The sequence below is a fragment of the Conger conger genome, chromosome 6 (genome assembly GCF_963514075.1).
Source record: "Conger conger chromosome 6, fConCon1.1, whole genome shotgun sequence".
Taxonomy (NCBI): Eukaryota; Metazoa; Chordata; class Actinopteri; order Anguilliformes; family Congridae; genus Conger; species Conger conger.
This window is the reverse complement of record NC_083765.1, coordinates 6,543,399-6,563,831: the sequence shown is the minus strand read 5'-3', so window position 1 is coordinate 6,563,831 and position 20,433 is coordinate 6,543,399. Positions and strand designations below refer to the sequence as shown.

Sequence of the window (20,433 nt, the reverse complement as noted above, 5' to 3'; positions counted from 1 at the left end):
GTGGTTAAGGTACATGACTGGGACCTGAAGGTCGGTGGTTTGATCCCCGGTGTAGCCACAATAAGATCCACACAGCCGTTAGGCCCTGCATTGCTCCAGGGGAGGATTGTCTCCTGCTTAGTCTAACTGCACGTCGCTCTGGATAAGAGCATCTGCCAAAAACGCCAATAATGATACTGAACATGCTTGCTGGAATATTTGTGCGCTTGCTCAGCTGACCGCATCAGTGAACAAATCACACAGTCTGTGGCTAACATCTCTGTACTGAACTGAACAAACTTGATTTGAATCAGCAACATGATTTCCACCGCTAGTCTGCTGATTCAAGTTTCATTTCATGTGAATGACTTCCTGTCAAATTGGCTGAGGGTGTAAGCGAGACCAACAGGGTCTATGGGAGTGCTTCTGTTGATCTGAGGAAACATTATTTTGTGATACTATATAATAGCTAAAAAAGATTAAACACTGATGTCAACACAGATACATTAATGCATTACATTTTTTTTTTCATTTAATCCTGAAATTATGTTTGATAGATTAAGATTTAGTGTAGATTCGTCTTTTTATATTATTTAACTGTATGAATGTGGCTTTCAGAAACAAAAAAATATTTTTGCTGCTCTAGTTATTGGTCTATACAATGTAAATAATAGTGACTGAAATCCATAGTGTTTGTTTTCATATTTTCAGTACCCACTAAAGCAAATCTCAAGCAAAATGAACCAATAGGTCTACTTTAACGATTGTAATTTGAGAACCTTCACGATCCTTGATGATCCTTGAATAAGCTGAAACAAGCTAACTGTATATAGGTGAGAATACATTTTTATTTTATTTTTTCTCCCAATTTGGTAGCCAATTGTACCCTATCTAATCCAATTAGTGTTAGCTGGGGGATACACCGCCCACACCCCGTCCCTCGGCGGCCTGAAGGGATCTGGCGATCCGAGAACAACACGCCTTCTTCAAGCCGTCTCGTCTCATAGCTCGTGACCGTGATTCCGAGGCGCCCGGGGCGCTGTTGTGTGCAGCGATCCGCTGACCCTGCCAAGTCCCTCCCCCTGGAGCAGCGAGCCAATTGTGCCGCTCCACGAGAGCCGGCCAAACTTGGCTTTCGGCAGGACCGGGACCGCAAGTCCGATGCATCTTAGCCTAAGTTCTTTTCCTTGGCAGTGACGAGAAGGTCACCTTAAAATGGGTGACTGTGTGTGGAGCTTTGAAAACCATACTGGCTGCATATAAGTGTGTCCACACTTACACTTACTTGACCTGCTAAAGAAATGTTTTGTTTCTAGTTCATGATTCCGTGGCCACTTCATTTAGTCCTCATTTAATTTTCTTATTAGTACCTCTTCTACTAATGAACATTAACAGCATATAAATATACTAAATGCACTCAGTGAGCATTTTATTTGGTATTTATTAGGCTTGGTTTTTAGACTTCTCAACCGCTGTGGCCTAGCCGTGTAATGACTCTCATGGGAAGAGAGACCTGGAATGGTAAGACATTGCAGAGCCCCAGCTGCAGGACTGGTCATGTCTTTAGAAATGGAAACTCCTTTCAATGACTTCATCTTCAGCAGCTGAACACGGCACACTCCACAAGTCTCCACACATAAGTCACGTTATTCTCAAAACAAAACAATCTCGAAACATAACAAAGATTGCTATTTTTTTACAATTTTGTGTGCATACCACTCCAAGTGTATAAATACAGTACATGATTTGTGAGTATGTGAGTGCCCTTTATTAGAAGGCATACTAGGAAAAAAAAGAAAAAAAGGTAGACCACACAATTTTTGCCTAGGATAAGACAGAGCGGTCTGCTCTCAAAAAAGATGGGCTAATAGTCAACACACTTCTTGTGTTACTTTCAACACTTCGTATGTAACTACTTTTATGTTTAAAAAAAAGTAAAAGTGTTGAAAGTAACTCAAAACGTGTTGTCCTTAACTAGGTGTGGAGATGTGTTAAAAAGTGACACATTATGCAGTTTTTAACACATCTGTTTTGAGAGTCCACTGCTGTTTGTCCGTGTCAACCCCAACCCGCAAAGGGTTGGCTGCCACCCAGGCACGTCTTCATTTCAACCGCAGAGCGTGTATGTACACGTCCCTGATTCAAACAACGATATTTTTTCCCTGAACAAACGTCTGCCATCCACAGTCCCCTTGGTTTATATTCAGACCAGCTGTTGTTGCCGTCGAGCAATTGCACGGGTGTTTACAATCGCGCTGCATACAGATCTCGAGACGGTCTGGCTGAGAGGAGGCATGACGTGGAATAGAACGAGATAATATTCCCAAACATCGGAGCAGATGCACACAACACTGAGCGTGAAATGACCGTGATACGTTTCCCTGGCTTGGCAAAAACTCAGCTAAGAGTTTGGCACATCGCTTTGGGGGTAAAGACAGCGGACATTATTCACGGTCAGGTGTTGCAAGGGGCCTTTGGTCTCGCCCGCTAATTTCAAAAAGGCAGAACAAGAGATCACCGTGACATAGTGCCACCTTCAAATCTCTACCATATCGGGCAAGCTTGATGCTTAAATTCTTATTTGTCTGCTTAGAAACGCATGCAATGGCAATTGTTCATAGTATTTTACATACAATAATAACGTATTATACCGATGAATATTTAACCACGCCTACCTTTAGGGGCACTCGTGAGCTTTTGGGGGCCCAAAAAAACCATCCCTTCCTTGCTTCCTTCAGGGAGATGGTGATCGCAGAGTCCACCAGCCTCAGCTCGGCAGCCTTGTTGATATCTTAAAGGTTCAATAGGTAATTTCGGACTTCTAGCGGTCAAGATAGGAATAGCAGCAGCAAACACCTTCAAACCACAACACTGTTTATCCCTTCTCCCCCTTCTCCGTGAACGCGCTGACGTTGGCACGCCAATTGCTGTGGCAATTAGAACCAATGTTCAACCAATGAGCTTGAATCATTGTACAGTTACAATGTGTCCGGCCGTCAACTGTATATTTTCCATCCATCCATTATCTGAACCCGCTTATCCTGATCAGGGTCGCAGGGGGGCTGGAGCCTATCCCAGCATACATTGGGCGAAAGGCAGGAATACACCCTGGACAGGTCGCCAGTCTATCTCAGGGCACACACACCATTCACTCACACACTCATACCTACGGGCAATTTAGACTCTCCAATCAGCCTAACGTGCATGTCTTTGGACTGTGGGAGGAAACCGGAGTACCCGGAGGAAACCCACGCAGACACGGGGAGAACATGCAAACTCCGCACAGAGAGGCCCCGGCCGACGGGGATTCGAACCCAGGACCTCCTTGCTGTGAGGCGGCAGTGCTACCCACTGCACCATCCGTGCCGCCACTGTATATTTTGAAACCCGAATTTAAGGACTATAAACACAGGCAGAGGGTGGGTCAACATGTCAGTGAGACTTTTTCGATGATAGGAAGGGATTTAACTATGGTCTTGTAACAATGTTTTAACACATAAATCCTACCTATTGTACCTGTAACGTCAATATAAAAGTGCAGGACCTGTGCCAGGTGACGACATTAATTGGAATATCTTGTCATTACTTTAATTCTGTTGTATGTTTCCAACATGCCCTTTCTCAAGGCAAAAAAATGATTCTGCCTACTGTGCCATCTCCTGGTTTCATGAATAAAAAAACGTGTAGATGTGCATATAAAGAAACAAGCATTTCAAGTGTTGGCTCTCAAGGGGAGAGAGACTTGTCAGTTTCATTTACCAACTATGTTGTATAAGGCTGTCACCCACTCTTGTACCTGCGGGGTTCCATAACCTGTCAGGACTGCTTATCCCATATCTTAGATTGAATTATACTGGTTTAATTGTGTTTATTTTGGTTGCGAGTTATATCAATGGTGACAAAATCCATTATGAAGAGGGTAGATGATCTGTGTACAGAAAATACATTTGACAGGATATGTTTATTAAATGTGTGAATGTTATATTTATACAACGCGTGTAGCAGACACTTTTTTTTCCACAATAAATTGAACTCTTTTTCACCCAAGTAATTAGAAATCATTAAAGCAATCAACATTTTATTTTTTTATTTTTATGTTGGACATTTTCTACCACTGGCAAACAGCAGGTGGCAGCAGTCAGCCGTTTTATTCTAGCATTTGCGTTCATTCCTCTCCTACCCAGGGTGTATAATCGAGTGTCGATGCTTCACGATAATCCTTGTGAAGATGGCGGATATTAGTGCTAAACAAACGGTCCAAAAGAGGTAACCAAAGAGTGATATGATGCTATCGACATTTATATTTCCATTATTCTATCAGGACAAATGCAAATGGTGATTACTGTATGCTGAATTTGTGGTAATGCTGGCGTTCGTGCAATTGGTTTACCAATTCTGATACAATCTAGGACTCTTTGAGTTCACCAAGATGCTCAGCCGGCTACACCCACCGCAGCCAAATGTACATGCTAGCAATACCTACTTAATGTTATCTAACGTGAATTGCTGCTCAAACTGCGTTATTCAGCCTGGTGTAAAATGCAGCTATGACCAGCTTTAAATACCAGTTACCAGTAGGGTTGCCACCTCAGTCCTGTAAAAAACCTGGAAACATACGAAGCTGGCAAACTGAGTAAGCCGGACTGTCAATGCGTGAGCCTGAAGGAATGTGGTGCGCAACTAGACTTGTGCTTGGTGCCAATTCCTCTTTCATTACAAAAATAAAGAGTGTAATTCGTGAAGGTTAATAACGTCTCTGGACCATTTGTTACATTAACAAATACTTAAGATTCCGGGACATTTCGTTTCATTATTTTTCCCAGGACTGACAACAAAAATCCGGGACAGTCCCGGAGAATCCAGGACGGGTGGCAACCCTAGCTACCAGGTGTTTCAAAACTTAGCTTGAGCTGTTTTTTTTTTTGTTTTTTTCAGAAGGTCAGTAATGCAATATGTTTCATAAACTTCATTATTGTTCTCATACAACAGTGCTAAAATCGCAGCTGGAGCAGTGGTCTGTGTTGAAAGCGAGATAAGAGGGGATGTGACCATAGGTAAGAATTCGTTAACTGATCCACCCAGCTAACTGTGAGATTTCATATGGTAGGCTACCATTTCTGAAATATCCATCATAACATGATGCGTCGTCTATATTTAACACTCGGGAGTCTGGCGATGTTGTTAACTAGATCGCCATTTTTGTCATTACAGTATCTCTTAGCTCTGTGTCAGTGGGTTAGATCTAAGGACCGTATGCTTAATTGTGTGACGTTTGTAGCTAGAAGTCTTTACCTCGGCAGGTCCAAGGACGGTGGTTCACCCGAAAGCTCGCATCATAGCCGAGGCGGGGCCCATTGTCATCGGAGAGGGCAATCTTATTGAGGAGCAAGCTCTGATCTTTAACGGGTAAGGAGGTTACTGAGGTTATGCGTCTTCGTCCTGCATTAACGTTAAATGTTTCCAGGAAGATTTTTTCATGCACGTTGTAACGCCACGATTTGCATTGTCAGATATCCTGAGAACATAATGCCCGACGCAGAGGGCACAGAACCCAAGACCATGACAATTGGAACCAACAACGTGTTTGAAGTCGGATGCGGTATCCTTTTTCTTGCTTCCCCCGAGTGTATTGTGGATAATGTAGGGTCTGCCCTGTTGCTTGACACCTCTGCTCCTGACATTAGAAATGGTATTTGACTACTGACTGGAAAGGGGGGGCAGGTTGTCTGAAGTTGCATAGCTGTGCATTGATGGGGGTTGTGTCCTGCACTGTCCCCTGCTTTGTGGTAGCACAGTTGAACATTGCTATTTTACGCACCATGATAAGTGTACAGTCCCTTAAATAATGCCCACAGAGTCCCAGGCCCTGAAGATTGGCGACAACAACGTCATAGAGTCTAAAGGTATGATAGATTATTGAATTGTGGTACCATACAATCCGTAATGCAGTCCATGAAGCCTGTCTTATTCTGTGAATAACCCACACATTTAAGGGCGAACATGGGGTGAAATGCCCTGGTCGCACATTCACTGTAACCGTGGCATACTGTTGGTGTCATAGCTGTGCTCCTCCTGCCTGTCTCCAGCCGTGGTGGGCCGAAATGTCATCCTGACCAATGGCTGTATCGTTGGAGCCTGTTGCCAAGTGAACACCTGTGAGGTCATCCCTGAGAACACGGTCATCTACGGCTCAGGCTGCATGCGCCGGGTGCAGACTGAGAAGCCGCAGGTAGTGAAGTCCCTTTTACAGTCATGGTGGGGGTGGTCTGCTCTGTATACCAGCACAGTTATGATAGGGGTCTGCTCTGTATACCAGCACAGTTATGATGGGGTCTGCTCTGTATATCAGCACAGTTATGATGGGGTCTGCTCTGTATACCAGCACAGTTATGAAGGGGTCTGCTCTGTATACCAGCACAGTTATGATGGGGTCTGCTCTGTATACCAGCACAGTTATGATAGGGTCTGCTCTGTATACCAGCACAGTTATGATAGGGGTCTGCTCTGTATACCAGCACAGTTATGATAGGGTCTGCTCTGTATACCAGCACAGTTATGATAGGGTCTGCTCTGTATACCAGCACAGTTATGAAGGGGTCTGCTCTGTATACCAGCACAGTTATGATAGGGTCTGCTCTGTATACCAGCACAGTTATGATAGGGGTCTGCTCTGTATACCAGCACAGTTATGATAGGGTCTGCTCTGTATACCAGCACAGTTATGATAGGGTCTGCTCTGTATACCAGCACAGTTATGAAGGGGTCTGCTCTGTATACCAGCACAGTTATGAAGGGGTCTGCTCTGTATACCAGCACAGTTATGATAGGGTCTGCTCTGTATACCAGCACAGTTATGATAGGGTCTGCTCTGTATACCAGCACAGTTATGATGGGGTCTGCTCTGTATACCAGCGCTCATGATGGGGGTATACAGCTCTGAATACCAGCACAGTCATGGAGCAAAATAGGTGGTGCTATCGTACTGTCAGCCCGGTATTAATTTGTCCTTCATTTTGATTTACAATTAAATCCAAGACCTGCACAGTTCCTTCTATCTCAGTTTAGTGAGTCTGTCAGTAAGTCAACATTATTTCAGGCTTTGAAAAACGGTTGCCATGAAAATGCTGAATTCCTTTTGCTGTTACAGTGAACTGACTCTGAAGTATGACTGAAGAGTTAGTGACTCCAGAGGGAAAGGAAAAAAGATGCTTGTTCCTGTTCGTCAAAGTTAGAAGCTAGTTGATGTTGATTGAATTCAGCCGCAGTGTTCTTTGTTTTGTTCAAGTCGGCGATGGACTATCCCATGGCAAAATAGAGGTTTTGTCAGTGTAATGCCCCCAGGGAAGAGCGTGTGACGAGCGTGTGACATGCGTGTTGTGCTGTAAGTAAGCTATACGGCGCCCGTGATGTGTGAATACAGCCACGGTTAAAGGGGTGTTGTTCAGCACGATGCGTAGCGGAAGCCTCGAGTGCAGTATTGTTTACTTGCATGACAACGTACAGGTCACACGCTCTGCCCTGGAGCATTTATAAAATGGTTGCAACATATATAAATAATTAATTGACACGATATTATTTATTTTTTCATATTATTTGTAAGTAACGCTTTGTGTGCAGAGTAATTTGAAATTACGGTCACTGTAGAACACCGTCTCAGCCAATCGGCATCCAGGATCGAAGCGATCGTTTTATAATCTGAAATAAATGTGGTGTTTTCCCTAAAGAAAGCCGGGGAAGGGAGTCTCACTTCCTGTCCGCTGTACTCTCCAGCCCCAGAGCCTCCAGCTGGACTTCTTGATGAAAATCCTGCCCAATTACCACCATCTGAAGAAAACCGTCAAAGCCAGCTCCGCTCATGTGAAAAACTGACTCACCCGGAGCGTCTGCTGCCGCCGAGGGGAAGCGGAGACGTCCGTTAGACCCTCATCAGCCGAGCTTCCCTGCCCTCCGCTGCAGAAACGCTCTTAATGTTTTGAAAAGTATTCTCACTGAAAGATCATTCCTCTCGTCTTATGATGGGAAATCCCAAGTATTCCTGAGAAATTGTGTCCTTAATTTTATTCCTTTTTTTTGTCACGTTCCGGCATTTTTAACTTCTGTATTAAAATGCCGGATAATGCTGCTAGTTTGTATTGCACATGTCCCTTTAATTCTCATGGCAGCCTCGTTAGCTTATATTTTTGCCCTCAACAGCATCCTGGGGGGTCAGACGGTCGTGTCAAAAGGGTAATCTCGAGTTCTAATCTCACGCCTGCCTGTTCGTCAATCTATTTATTTATTATTTATTTGTTTAAAGAGCGCAGCCTGGGTTCCTAGCAGATTTGTTTTTCCCCCCTCTTTGTTTCACTCACTTGAAAAAACATATACCATAGCACATCATATTTTTTCAACTCAGTCTAGGGGGGTTTGGGGAAAGGCAAATCTTAACTGAAATGGGTCCATTGGAGAAACTCTCAGTTTAGATGGTACAACGGAGTTTGCTTCTGTAGTAACGTCAAACAAAACAAAATGTCTGTGTTGAGGGCAAAAAAACGCATCGAGCTCTGTCAGCCTTTGTTTTTCCTTTCATCGAGCTCTGTCAGCCTTTGTTTTTCCTTTCCCACGTGTCTTTCTGTAGATCACTAAACAAATAAAGAGGTGTGAATAGCAATAATATCAACGCCTGCGTAAATTGCTTAAGATGCCTTTCCAAACTACTGGTAAGTCTTAAGTCGGTGTAGTTTAACTGGTTGAAACGGCTCATGCATACATTCCGTTTCCTGTTTCCTGTTTCAGCTGTGTCGTCTCTTACCAACTTGACCCTCTAGGTGGTGCTGCTGAGTTACAAACCGGGGCTTTATTATCAGACAAGTATTAAGTATTAAAATTCCCCCCAGGGTTGCCAGTGTTCACCAGCGGGTTGCCATACGTGATGAATCCACCTCTGCGGGGATCAGGAAAGAGGCCTTTACCCAAGGGGTGGGTCTAAATTAGGTTTGCCCCCTGGTTCTTTTTCCCATCTGTCCCACTGCCTCACCCCCCACCTCACCTAATGGCTGTGTCGGGGGGTGCGTTTTTTTTTGGGAGGGGGGGTTAGGGCTTGGGAGTCCCAGCTGCCCCAGTGCATGCTATATGATTGGTCCCAGCAGGGAGTTGATCCTGTAATATCCACCACCCCCCCAGCAGTGATGGAACCAAGGGATCTCACCTCTTCTCTTTACCCCTGTGGGTCTGTATATCTCTCTTTCTTGCTCCCTCTCTCTCTCGCTTTCACTCTCACTCTCACTCATTCTCTCTCTCTTGCTCTCTCCTTCTCCCACTCCCCCTCTTGCACTCGCTCCCTCCCCCGCTCTGTGGTTCCTGTATTTCCAGTGGGACCCCTAGAACTGGTGCACCTGACCTTATCCTCACCCGCGGTTCAGAACTGAAACGTTTTTGGTGGACGACGTCCTGTTGACATTTCGCTTGCACACGGAGCGCTGTCATTGGACGGCAGCAGCAGCAGGGCTCCGTGGGGGGATGGGGGGTCACAGGGTCGCTAGGCTGGCCAGCGGGGGGGGGGGGGAGATGAGTTTTGAGATATTAATTCTGCTTCAGTGTCTGACTGGGAGATGGAAATCTGCACAAAGGAAAAACAGAGATTAGACACGCCAGGAAATGACTCCAAAGCAGAGAAGCTTGCAGGGGTGTTTGGAGCGTCTCATGAAACTTTCCTCGCATATGTCATGTCAAGCATTCATGTCTAATTTGAACTTGTAATTAATAAATAAATAAATAATGTCATACCAAGTGCCTTGCTAATGTCTTCTAGCTTGGTACATCCCACCCTGGACTATATCTGGCTTTCATTTCTGTACATTTCTGCACAGAGTTCCTTTTAAGGCAGCTCGGCAGTGGTGTGTTATAAATGTACCATTTTAAGCCATCTCACTCTGTCTCTCTCTCTCTCCTCTCCCCTCTCCCTCTCTCTGTCTCTCTCTCCCCTCTCCCTCTCTTTCTCTCCCTCTCTGTCTCACTCTCTCGCTCTGTCTTTCTCTTTCTGTCTGTCTTGCTCTCTCTCCCTCTCTCTCTCTCTGCCTCTCTTTCTCTCTCTCTCTCTGTCCTGCTCTCTCTCTCACTCTGTCTTTCTCTTTCTTTGTCTCTGTCTTGCTCTCTCTATCTTTCTCTCCTTCCGTCTCTCTCTCCCTCTCTCTCTGCCTCTCTCTTTCTCTGTCTCTGTCCTGCTCTCTCTCTCGCTCTGTCTTTCTCTTTCTTTGTCTCTGTCTTGCTCTCTCTCTCCCTTTCTCTCCTTCCCTCTCTCTCTCCCTCTCTCCCTCTCTCTGCTGCATTGATGATGGCGTGTTTTTCATATTCCCACGTGTGCTCTGGTGGCCCAGCCACAGCTGTAAAGGTTGGGGGAAGTTGACACGTTCTCCCAGCCTGTTCATTTTTTTCTGTCTGCTTTAATAGACTTCTCTGAAACTGTCCCGTGTGTGTGTGTGTGTGTGTGTGTGAGAGAGTGTGTGTGTGTACTGCAAAAGAAGCTAAAGAAATGGCTATTTAAATGGCTTTATATAATGCCTATCTAGGTCAAGGAAGCTGTATGTACCACTGTGGACCAACATCCTGCCAAAACTGGGGTCCTGCCTTCGCCCTTTGGCTTGCTGTGCTTAGGTCCCGTACACCGTGACACCCTAAAATGGGGATCAGCACACCTGGTCCCGGAACACCACGCGTTCCAGACTTCGCTCCGCCTCACAACTGGGTTAATTATTCGGCTTAATTAACCAGGTGACCGTGCGCATGATCTGCTTCATCACTCAGACGAAAAAAAAAAAAAAAAACATTCAGGCTCAACACCTGCAATTAATCAGGCTGGGAAACGTTGTGATGACCAGAAATGTCTTTGGCACCCCAGAGCTGGTTCGCCCTGCCCCTGTGTTAAAGGACGATATACGTATATAAACACACACACACACACACACACACACACACACACATTCCACCCTACTTCTCGAGAAACGTATCTGTGGGCTGAAGGCTGGAGACATGTATTTACTTGTGTCACCATCTGTCTCCAAGGACTCGTGCGGACAGGAGAAAGTGAGCGTGGGGCTATTGTTCCAATCTCGGGGTGCAAATGTGACCGGGATTGTGTTCTCCCCGTGGTTTTCAGAACTCTGCTGAGGCACCAAATATCCGTGTGATTGACAGGCTGGAGAGGAGGGTGAGCCCTGCCCCTTCCTAGCTCTTTTTTACCTCTAAAGCAGACTCCAATGCTGATGAATGCACCCTTTACTGGATCAATGTTTTTGCTTCTTTTTTTTTATTTATGTTTATGCATACATAACATTATCCAAGAGGAATATTGTGAAATGTATCTCAAAATCAAACTCATTATGCATGCACCAAGGTGAAATGGACTCTTCCTTGCATCCTTATTTTGCTCCAAATCTGCATGGCAAATCTCCAGTTGTACAGGAACGTGCTGTCAAGATAGTGAAGTGCTCGCGGTGATTTGGTAATGCGCGTCTGTTTATGTCAGGGCTACCATAGAATATGTGACTGGATTAACATCTGCAGTGTGCCGGATTTATTTTGCGCCGTCAATGTCTGTGTTGACACAATATTAATATTTATACAACACGCAGTTTTATTCCTTGGCAGCGGGGATTTGCGTATTTATCCAGAGGCGAGACTTGATAAACAAGGACAACCGCCCCACACGATGATCGTAACTGTGAACGCGAAACAAGGCCGTTTTCTAGAAGAAACTATCGCTGCCCGCCCGACTTCACAACAGCTGCCGAGTTGAAAGGTCCGCGTGTCACGCTCACGCCGGCGGGTAGCTGGTAAAAGACGAAGGACTTCCCGCCGCCGGCCTTCACATCCACGCTGGTGTTCCAGCCGGAATGCGAAAGGTGACCGTCGGGGTTTTGTGGTAACCGTGGTATCGGTTGCATTTGGCCGGGAATATCTAATCTCCACAGTCCACACCGCGTGACGTCCAGCTAGACTGCAGGGGTGCGGAATGAATATTCATCAAAGGGAAGTGAACATAAAATATTTATATAAATAAATGAATATGGTTTGTGATTATTTCTGCAAACAACAATGGAAGGAAAGCACAAAAAGTGTCCCCCCATACTTAAAAACAAGCTGACGAGTTGATGACCTGCAATAGTTTGCCTCCTTGTTTAGATTTTGCATTTCAAAATTGCAGTGTCTCCTGATAACCTTTGCCAACAATTACTAAACCTCAATAGTGAAATTTCATCCAGTGAATTTAGCTAAATTAGTAGTACTGTATTTTTCTGTCACCCTGAGCAGCTGGATTTTGGTATTTTTGTGGGAAATAATTATCTCAGAAACAGAATATGTACCCTGGGATGGATTGGCGACCTGTCCAGGGTACATTACATTACATTAATGGCATTTGGCAGACGCTCTTATCCAGAGTGACGTACAGTTGATTTGACTAAGCAGGAGACAATCGTCCCCTGGAGCAATGCAGGGTTAAGGGCCTTGCTCAAGGGCCCAACGGCTGTGTGGATCTTATTGTGGCTACACCGGGGATCACAACCACCGACCTTGAGGGTCCCAGTCATGTACCTTCACCACTACACTACAGGCCACCCAATGCATGCGGAGAGACTCCAGCCGCTCCACGACCCTGAACAGCAATACACCGGGGTAGATAATGGATGCATGGATGGAAATGTGCTCTGCTCAACACCAAAAGTATGCGTTTGGTCAGTAGGGCTACCACATTCTTACATTCTCATATGTTGGGCTCCGCACGGACAGACATTTTGAAACAAAGGGACCAACAAGGGAAACAAAGGAACCAAGCAAAAGTGAAATCTGAGCGTTTTTTTTTACTCCCCCCCCCTCCTGTCTCGTCTCACAACTTGGCAGCTTTTTCATCCCTTCCTCTTTGCTGGGTCACTGTGAAAACATCTTAATCTGTCAAGATTCTCCGGGTTGGATCAAATGGTTTTTTGCGTTTTTCATGTCACACGAGCTCTTAGCTTTAGATATTTTACAACCGGCGCAACGCCGCTATTTTCACTGTGGAGACGATGACGGATCAAACGCGTAGACAACACAAGCCTGTCTGTCTGCATCTGTCCTGTCACCCAGGAGGCGAGCCACTCCAGTACACCCCCCCCCCCTCCCACCCTCCAAAAAAAATACCCCCCCCCCCCGCACGTCCCAAAGCTGCTCACAAAGTGATGGCTGAGTGAACTGGAGAACAAAGACATCCTGCCTAAAAAACAGCGATGAAAGACGCCCGGCGCTCCATTTTCCCAATATGACAGCTCGACGTCGTGACTCCATGTTAGGAGGAAGCATGCCATAATCCCCCCCCCCCCCGTATGTTTGTCCATTTTGTGACTGCTAAGACCATTTTCTATATTTTATATTTTTATTTTAACTAGCTGCCGAGCCCTGTCCCCCCGTGCGTGTGTGGGATGCGTCCGGTGAAACCGGAGAGCGCTGTTTGCCGCGGCGTGTACGAGCGCTCGATGCACTGGGCCTCCCTCCTTCCCAGGGCCCGGTTCCCTTCCCGGCTCCGACATTTGGACTGCGGTGAAAAGGATTCCGAGAGGGAATTGTAATCCGTTAAAGGAACATAATGTCAACACTGGGGAACTTGCCGTCGTAAAATGCTTTCACTTAAGGTGGTTCCTCCCCCCTGTTCCAGCAATAAAAACCAAAATAACCAAAAAACCACAAGAAAAACCTACAACGACACTCTCGTTTGCTCTTAAAGACAATTATGATAAACCATGAGAAGAAAAAATTGCAATTGCAGGGAAAGAGTTTGGAGTATTCCTGTGGATTTTTTAAAAGATATAAATTTGGCACCCAACGTGGGGCTGAGCCCTAACTTGGAATGCCCATCTGTCTGCAAATGCAGGCGCATTCATGAGTGAACCCCACTGCCGATTCAGTGCAGTGTAGACAGCTACAGCTCTTCTCCTCCACAGATCACCTGTCCGCTTCTTTTCTCACCCCGGACTGCAGCTGTGCTCACACAGAACAGAGGAAGAGGAGGACCTTTCACCGTTAACTAACATGCGGCCTGTAGCATAGTGGTTAAGGTAAAACGACTGGGACACGCAAGGTCCGTGGTTCTAATCCCGGTGTAGCCACAATAAGATCCGCACAGCCGTTGGGCCCTTGAGCAAGGCCCTTAACCCTGCATTGCTCCAGGGGAGGATTGTCTCCTGCTTAGTCTAATCAACTGTACGTCGCTCTGGATAAGAGCGTCTGCCAAATGCCAGTAATGTAATGTAATGTAATGTAACATCCAGGCCACGGGTGCCCGGTCACCCAGCAGGACCCCTGACTAACTGAACCCCCCTGTACCTGGACCATATGGCCCATCCCTCCTCCACCGCCTGGCGCCGGTAACCGCATGAGTCACCCAGCAGCCCGGTCGTCTGGAGTTTTAGAGAAATTCGGCAGTGTTTGCGCCCGCGGCCTGTCAGATGATAGACTCTCACGGCCAAGTGACTCCATCTTGCCTCCGAGGCTAGAGGCCAGACACACGTGCATCCGTCTTCGGGGTTTGTGACCTATTCGATCGTGAAAGTGAAGGCCACTGACCCGGTTCTCGAGCTGAATATCATGATCAAGCTCAGGCGTTTTTCTGTTTCGAGACGACAACGTGGCCATAAACAGCAGTGATACTTTTTACATGTTTTCCGATAATGAAATATTCATGAGAGAGCGTGTGATGTAGAGGTTGGGGGAACAGAAATATGCAGATGTGAGCGACATATGGGGGCGCTTGCGCTGTATCATTGCGCAAGGTCATTTTTGAGTTGTTCCTGTAAATATCTCTTTCAGAAAAATTGATTAAAAGTTTGAACATAAACTACGTACATTGCCCCAGGTAAGGGCATCTGCCTAGCTGATAAATAAAGAAGTGATGCATTTCGTTTGTATCCCATCAGTCACAGACACGGTCTGTCGAGGTCTCAGTACTGCACTCCCCAGTGTGTGGCAGTGCTGTTTCACTCCTCGAGACCTGACCTTGAGAACTGAGCACTTGAAAGGCTGGAAGGCTTCCTTCCTGTTCTGCTTTGAAGGAGCATTGTGACTATATCCTTCCTCACCTGTTCATAAGAGTCCTACAACTCCAGCAGGAGGAGTTGGTATGCCCTTGGATGGGCGGGTGTATTTTTTGTCAAGTTGCAATATTGTGATAGACTCAGAGGCAATTCTGCCCTACCCTCCTGGATGGTTTCTTATAGTATGGGAACAGACAATCACCTCTTGATAAAGGTACACTAGATTTTTGTGTTAAAACATTGTAAATCCCTTCCTATCATTGAAAAAGGCTCACTGACATGTTGACACCCTTCACCTGTGTCTATAGTCCTTAATTTCGGGTTTCAAAATATGCAGTTGACGGGCCGGCACTCAGTACCAAAACATCGTATAGCTGTACAATAATTCAAGCTCATTGGTTGACAATTGGTTCTAATTGCCACAGCCAATGGCGCTTCAACGTCAGCGCGTTTACAGAGAAGGGGATAAACAGTGTTGTGGTTTGAGCGTGTTTGTTGCTGCAATTCCTCTCTTGACTGTTAGAAGTCCGAAATTACCTATTGTACATTTAAGCTGCTTTCACGAGATCAGTGTCAAAGTGCTTAACACAGCAACCCAAGCCAATGAATTCCTACGGCGGGAGTGTTGAAGCCCGACTCGGCAGCAACGCTAAGCCTGGCGTAGTGCACAGCTCAAAACAAAGCCAAGTTCAGAGCCAAGAGGGCCATCAGAAGTTGATCTTTCTTAGCGTGTCCAGTCACATCACCGCTTCGTACGAAGCAGGTATACACTACCCAGCAACACAGAGAGCCGTTTCACGTGGGCTACACGGAGTTAGTTTCTTGACATTTTGGGATAAACTCGATATTATTGTTTCCATAAAGTACACATTTTAGCCTTTTACAACCACAGACAACGTACTACTATCACATATTGCTGTGGCTTGGTACAGTTTAACGAAACTAACTGCCTCCCGGATGGATGACGACAAGTTTCAACAACTAGCAGCACCCGATTCTCCTCATGTGCAGTCAACGCCTTACTCGATCAGAGTTTGACACCGATCATGTGAAAGCAGCTTTACTCTTTGGAAAGAAGCCCTGGGATCATAATGTCTCATTACAGGGACGGCATCGCCTGTAGCATGGTGTCCCTATCAGGGTTCCTCTTTGCTCCAGATGGGAGAGTGCTCCCTACAGACCCAACACGGCTACCTCTTCCAATGGCAGTTTAACTTTCCCATGGTGTCCCATTCACATACTAATCAAGCCCACACCTGCTTGGCTTCAGCAGCTGGACAAGGGATGAGCACACAATGGAATGGCTGCCGGCCATTTGAACCGCAGTGGGGAAAAGTGATTGTGAAAGATAGAGTACGGTGATGTCTCGATCTTAGGGAGATGCACTGACTCATGTATGGCCGGTGATTGGCAAACTGCTTTTGTCTGTATTCCTGCCAAGGTGCAAATGAGTGCCTGTGAAAATCAGACAGTGATAAAGGCAAGCTGATCTAGTCCAGCCTCCGACATACCGATCTCTTAAGTTCATTTCCAAGACTTAAATCACCTCCTTGCCTACGCTCAATCAATTCTCAGATGAATGAGGGGATGTTATTATGCAGGTGACTTGACTGCATCTTAGTTCATTAAAATCTTTGTTTGTTTGTTTTTTTATTCACGCCCAAAATCATGCAGCAAATGTTGAAAATGTTTTTTCTTTTTTTTCTTTTTTACAATGTTTTGTATAAATACAGTACAAAAAACATTGCACACTTGCTGGAAATCAGTCCCAAGATTATGTTTATTGCTTGAGTAATTTTCCTAAGTAATAAATCAAACCTTTTTATAACTATCATGCTTGCCAAATCTTCCAACTTGGCTTTGTAAAATAATTCCCATTTAGAATTTCACAAACATCTCATACTGTGGGCGGCACGGATGGTGCAGTGGGTAGCACTGCCGCCTCACAGCAAGGAGGTCCTGGGTTCGAATCCTTGTCGGCCGGGGCCTCTCTGTGTGGAATTTGCATGTTTTCCCCGTGTCTGCGTGGGTTTCCTCTGGGTACTCCGGTTTCCTCCCACAGTCCAAAGAAATGCAGGTTAGGCTGATTGGAGAGTCTAAATTGCCCATAGGTATGAGTGTGTGAATGAATGGTGTGTGTGCCCTGCGATGGACTGGCGACCTGTCCAGGGTGTATTCCTGCCTTTCGCCCAATGTATGCTGGGATAGGCTCCAGCCCCCCTGCGACCCTGTTCAGGATAAGCGGGTTAGGATAATGGATGGATGGATGGATGGATCTCATACTGTAACCATCATAGATACTTTCTGAAAATGAACTATGGAGCAAATGTCAAAATATTTCTGCAAACTCTCTTTCAAGATACATTTTAGAATGTGACATTTCTTTTAATTTTATTAACATGCCTAATTGCCTGATTGACAGAGTGCAAGTACTCTGACATGTCCAGAATTTTGGACTTGAAATGGAAAAGATTCTTAAAAGTACCCGACAACAATGAATGGAAAGGAATTTAAGGTCGGCAATGTCATCCAATGAATGATAACTGTGCTCAACCTGAGAATCAGACCAGGGCACATTCTGGCAGAGCATTACATGAATGGCATTTGGCAGATGCTCTTATCCAGAGTCACATACAGTTGAGTAGACTAAGCAGGAGACAATCCTCCCCCTGAAGAAATGCAGGGTTAAGGATCTCGTTGTGGCTACACCGGGGATCAAACCACCGGCCTTGCGGGTCCCAGTCGTGCACCTTAACCAGCACGCTACAGGCCACCCTATCTGTCCAGCTGCTTAACCAATGCACCCCACCTGCCAAAATGAAAAGTGACGCATTTCATTTGACGTTTACACGCTTCGCCGCGGCCCCCCGCGCGTGCGTTGCTCAGAGTGTCCCCTTTGCTGCCTCCATCGGGCATGGAGCGCGAGTGTGTGTTAAGGTCAGCCGTTTAACAGGCTTTACTGAAATCAGCAGGAGAGACAGCTGCCCCTGTCCCCCCCCCTAAACGCCAGGTGAGGTTGAGCTGAGCCAGCAGGGGACTGGCAGTGCTTTCCACATGGGCACCAAACGTGGCAACAATCACTGGCATGCGGTCTGCGTCTATATATAGGAATCCAGTCGCTATGTTGAGCTACTGTCTTTCCAGGAGCTGGGCCGCTCCAACAACTTACATGATGTTGGGGCAGAATTTGGCTGACACCTACCTGACGAGGATATATATTTTGGGATCCATCTTGCCAACCTCTTGTGGTTTTAATGAAGTGCGTTATTTACAGTAGGGCTGTCGTCTACACCAGGTTTGCAGGCTAATGAAATAACCCGGGCATGTTGTCACACAGAGAGAGGGAGGGCTTTGGTTACCATGGCTCCCCGTCGCCCCAGACAGCCGTCAATCAGGGGAGTCGCACCTTCTGTACCAGAGCGGTCCTGCGATACTAAACGGCACAGCTGGCTTTCGGGGGGGGGGGACACGTGACGCCCTGCACTCTCTGAATTGATTGAGAATGCAGCACGGCTGCGGGACTCTATTATGAATTGCAGAAAAGTTTAAATGGCAGTAAAAAAAAAACGGTTTAAAATATGCAGCTGTGTTGGGGTTTGTGTAGGGTGGAGGGTGACTTCGGGGTGCTCTGCATGCGGCATTACTTTTAGAAAACACCTCTAAAGTATTTATGAGAACCCCCCCCCCCACACACACACACTCCATGTCTTCCAGCTGTACCAGTAACATACACACACACACACAAGCACACACACACACACACACACAATTGTATTTACAATTTGGCCAGAGTAATGTCCCAAAGTTACATCCAGCAATTTTGTGTGTGCATTTTTATTTGTTGGCAAAAAAAATCACTTGCAACTCCTCTGCGTTAATTAGCTTCAGGGAACATTTTGTTCCAAAGTATATAAATGACAGAGAGATTAATTAATATTTTTTTATTTTTTGGCAAAGGGTCTTTTTTCACACTATTCTTTTTTTGTTTTGTAGTTGTTGTTGTTTTTGTTGTTGTTGTTCGGCACTATGAAATCGTATCGCATCAATATCAACTGACAATAAAATATCTAACAGCTTGTTTTCTTTCATTTTTCAGAAGTGTCCTTCTCCATTCAGATAATTGATTGGACACATTTGACGTTTGTTTTTGCCTATTGAAGCACGTTCCCTGCCGTTCACAGAATATAAATAAATATGCGCTTAAATATGAGCTTCTCTACTTTGACCGAAGTAGTGCAGGTTGAGCCAGTTTGCCATCTTTGACAGTCAGAAAGAGTTGGGCTTTGTAGTGAATCACTGATTTATGACCTATGCGCCACATTGGAAATATACTTTAATAATAGCATAATTCAGAAACGTTATTATTAGTATTGTTTTTATTGGTTTGGCTTCGTGGGCCTATTATATATAGGCTGGACTATAACTTGATTCGATTCAGTCTTGACAGATTGTCTCCCTCGTAGTCTGGTTTCAGTGATTTCAAATTCGCACAGGTACAAAAGCCAAACGTGAACTACGACCTACTTTATCACATCAATGTGGTATACGTCGTTGTGCTGATTCATTCCGAGGCGGCTTTAATTAGGCTACAGGAACCGTTGTGTCTGGAAAAATGTGCATGATTATTTTAAACTCCCATATTTTAAAAACTGGTTTTGTCTCAGTAACTAACGGCAATAACATTCCAAAGCGAGTTCTATACGCCCACCCTGCCCTGCCGAGCAACACCCCCAGAGAAGCGAAGCTTACTTTTCGCGGCGTGTCTGACGGTATTCATGCAGTTAATGAGAAATGGTTACATGTACTTCCCTTACCACTGAAAACGGGGCGATCAGGAAACACGACTTTAGGTAACTACCACGCTAGATTCTGTTCCTGGTCATCGCGGAACTGGCCACGCAGAAGACAGGTGTTTGACTGGAGACTCTCTCGGTGACATTATTAATGTTTAATTTCGTTTGTTGTCGTTGTATTGTTGTTGGAACAGTAGGCTACTCATTAATGTTGACTAATTGAAGACAGTGGCATTCCCTGGATTGTGCGTGGGGACATTTATCTGCTTCTTTGCAAGCGTCCCTCACAAACAGCTGGACCTCTGTAAACTGTAGCAAAAGCGAAGTTGAAACGAGTAACAAAATGAACAGCGGCACGACAGAAAAGGAGAACGAGTCAAATGAATTTTCCAACCACGAGGACGAGGTAATCAGCTATTTTATTTCACGTCTGCTACTTCTAGATGCTTAGTCATATAAGTGGTCGCGTAACGAACGCTGTATACGCACTGACAGTGGGCTTAGTTGACTGAGTTAGTTTAGTGAAATTATGATGTTCCTCATCCTTTAGTAGGGTATGCAAGTTTTTTTTTTTTTTTTAATACCAAACTTCTGTCGGATATTATTACTGTAGGTTCGAT

The 20,433-nt window shown here is 45.5% G+C and overlaps 2 protein-coding genes across 2 annotated transcripts in view; both read left to right on the top strand.

Annotated features, from left to right (window-relative positions):
• The first annotated feature begins 4,145 nt into the window (after nt 1–4,145).
• On the top strand, nt 4,146–8,634 carry LOC133131040 (dynactin subunit 6-like). Its single transcript, XM_061246131.1, has 7 exons — nt 4,146–4,245; nt 4,969–5,033; nt 5,280–5,385; nt 5,490–5,578; nt 5,835–5,882; nt 6,066–6,208; nt 7,750–8,634. Exons 1-7 carry the CDS (start codon nt 4,208–4,210, stop codon nt 7,846–7,848), a joined length of 588 nt encoding a protein of 195 aa, XP_061102115.1. The 5' UTR covers nt 4,146–4,207; the 3' UTR covers nt 7,849–8,634.
• Nucleotides 8,635–19,774: 11,140 nt separating this feature from the next.
• Nucleotides 19,775–20,433, top strand: part of LOC133131371 (RNA-binding protein with multiple splicing-like) — a 30,834-nt gene continuing 30,175 nt past the window's right edge. The window contains exon 1 of the mRNA XM_061246691.1: nt 19,775–20,219. Coding sequence (XP_061102675.1) covers nt 20,157–20,219 — 63 coding nt within the window. The 5' untranslated portion in view covers nt 19,775–20,156. The remainder of the gene's footprint in view (nt 20,220–20,433) is intronic.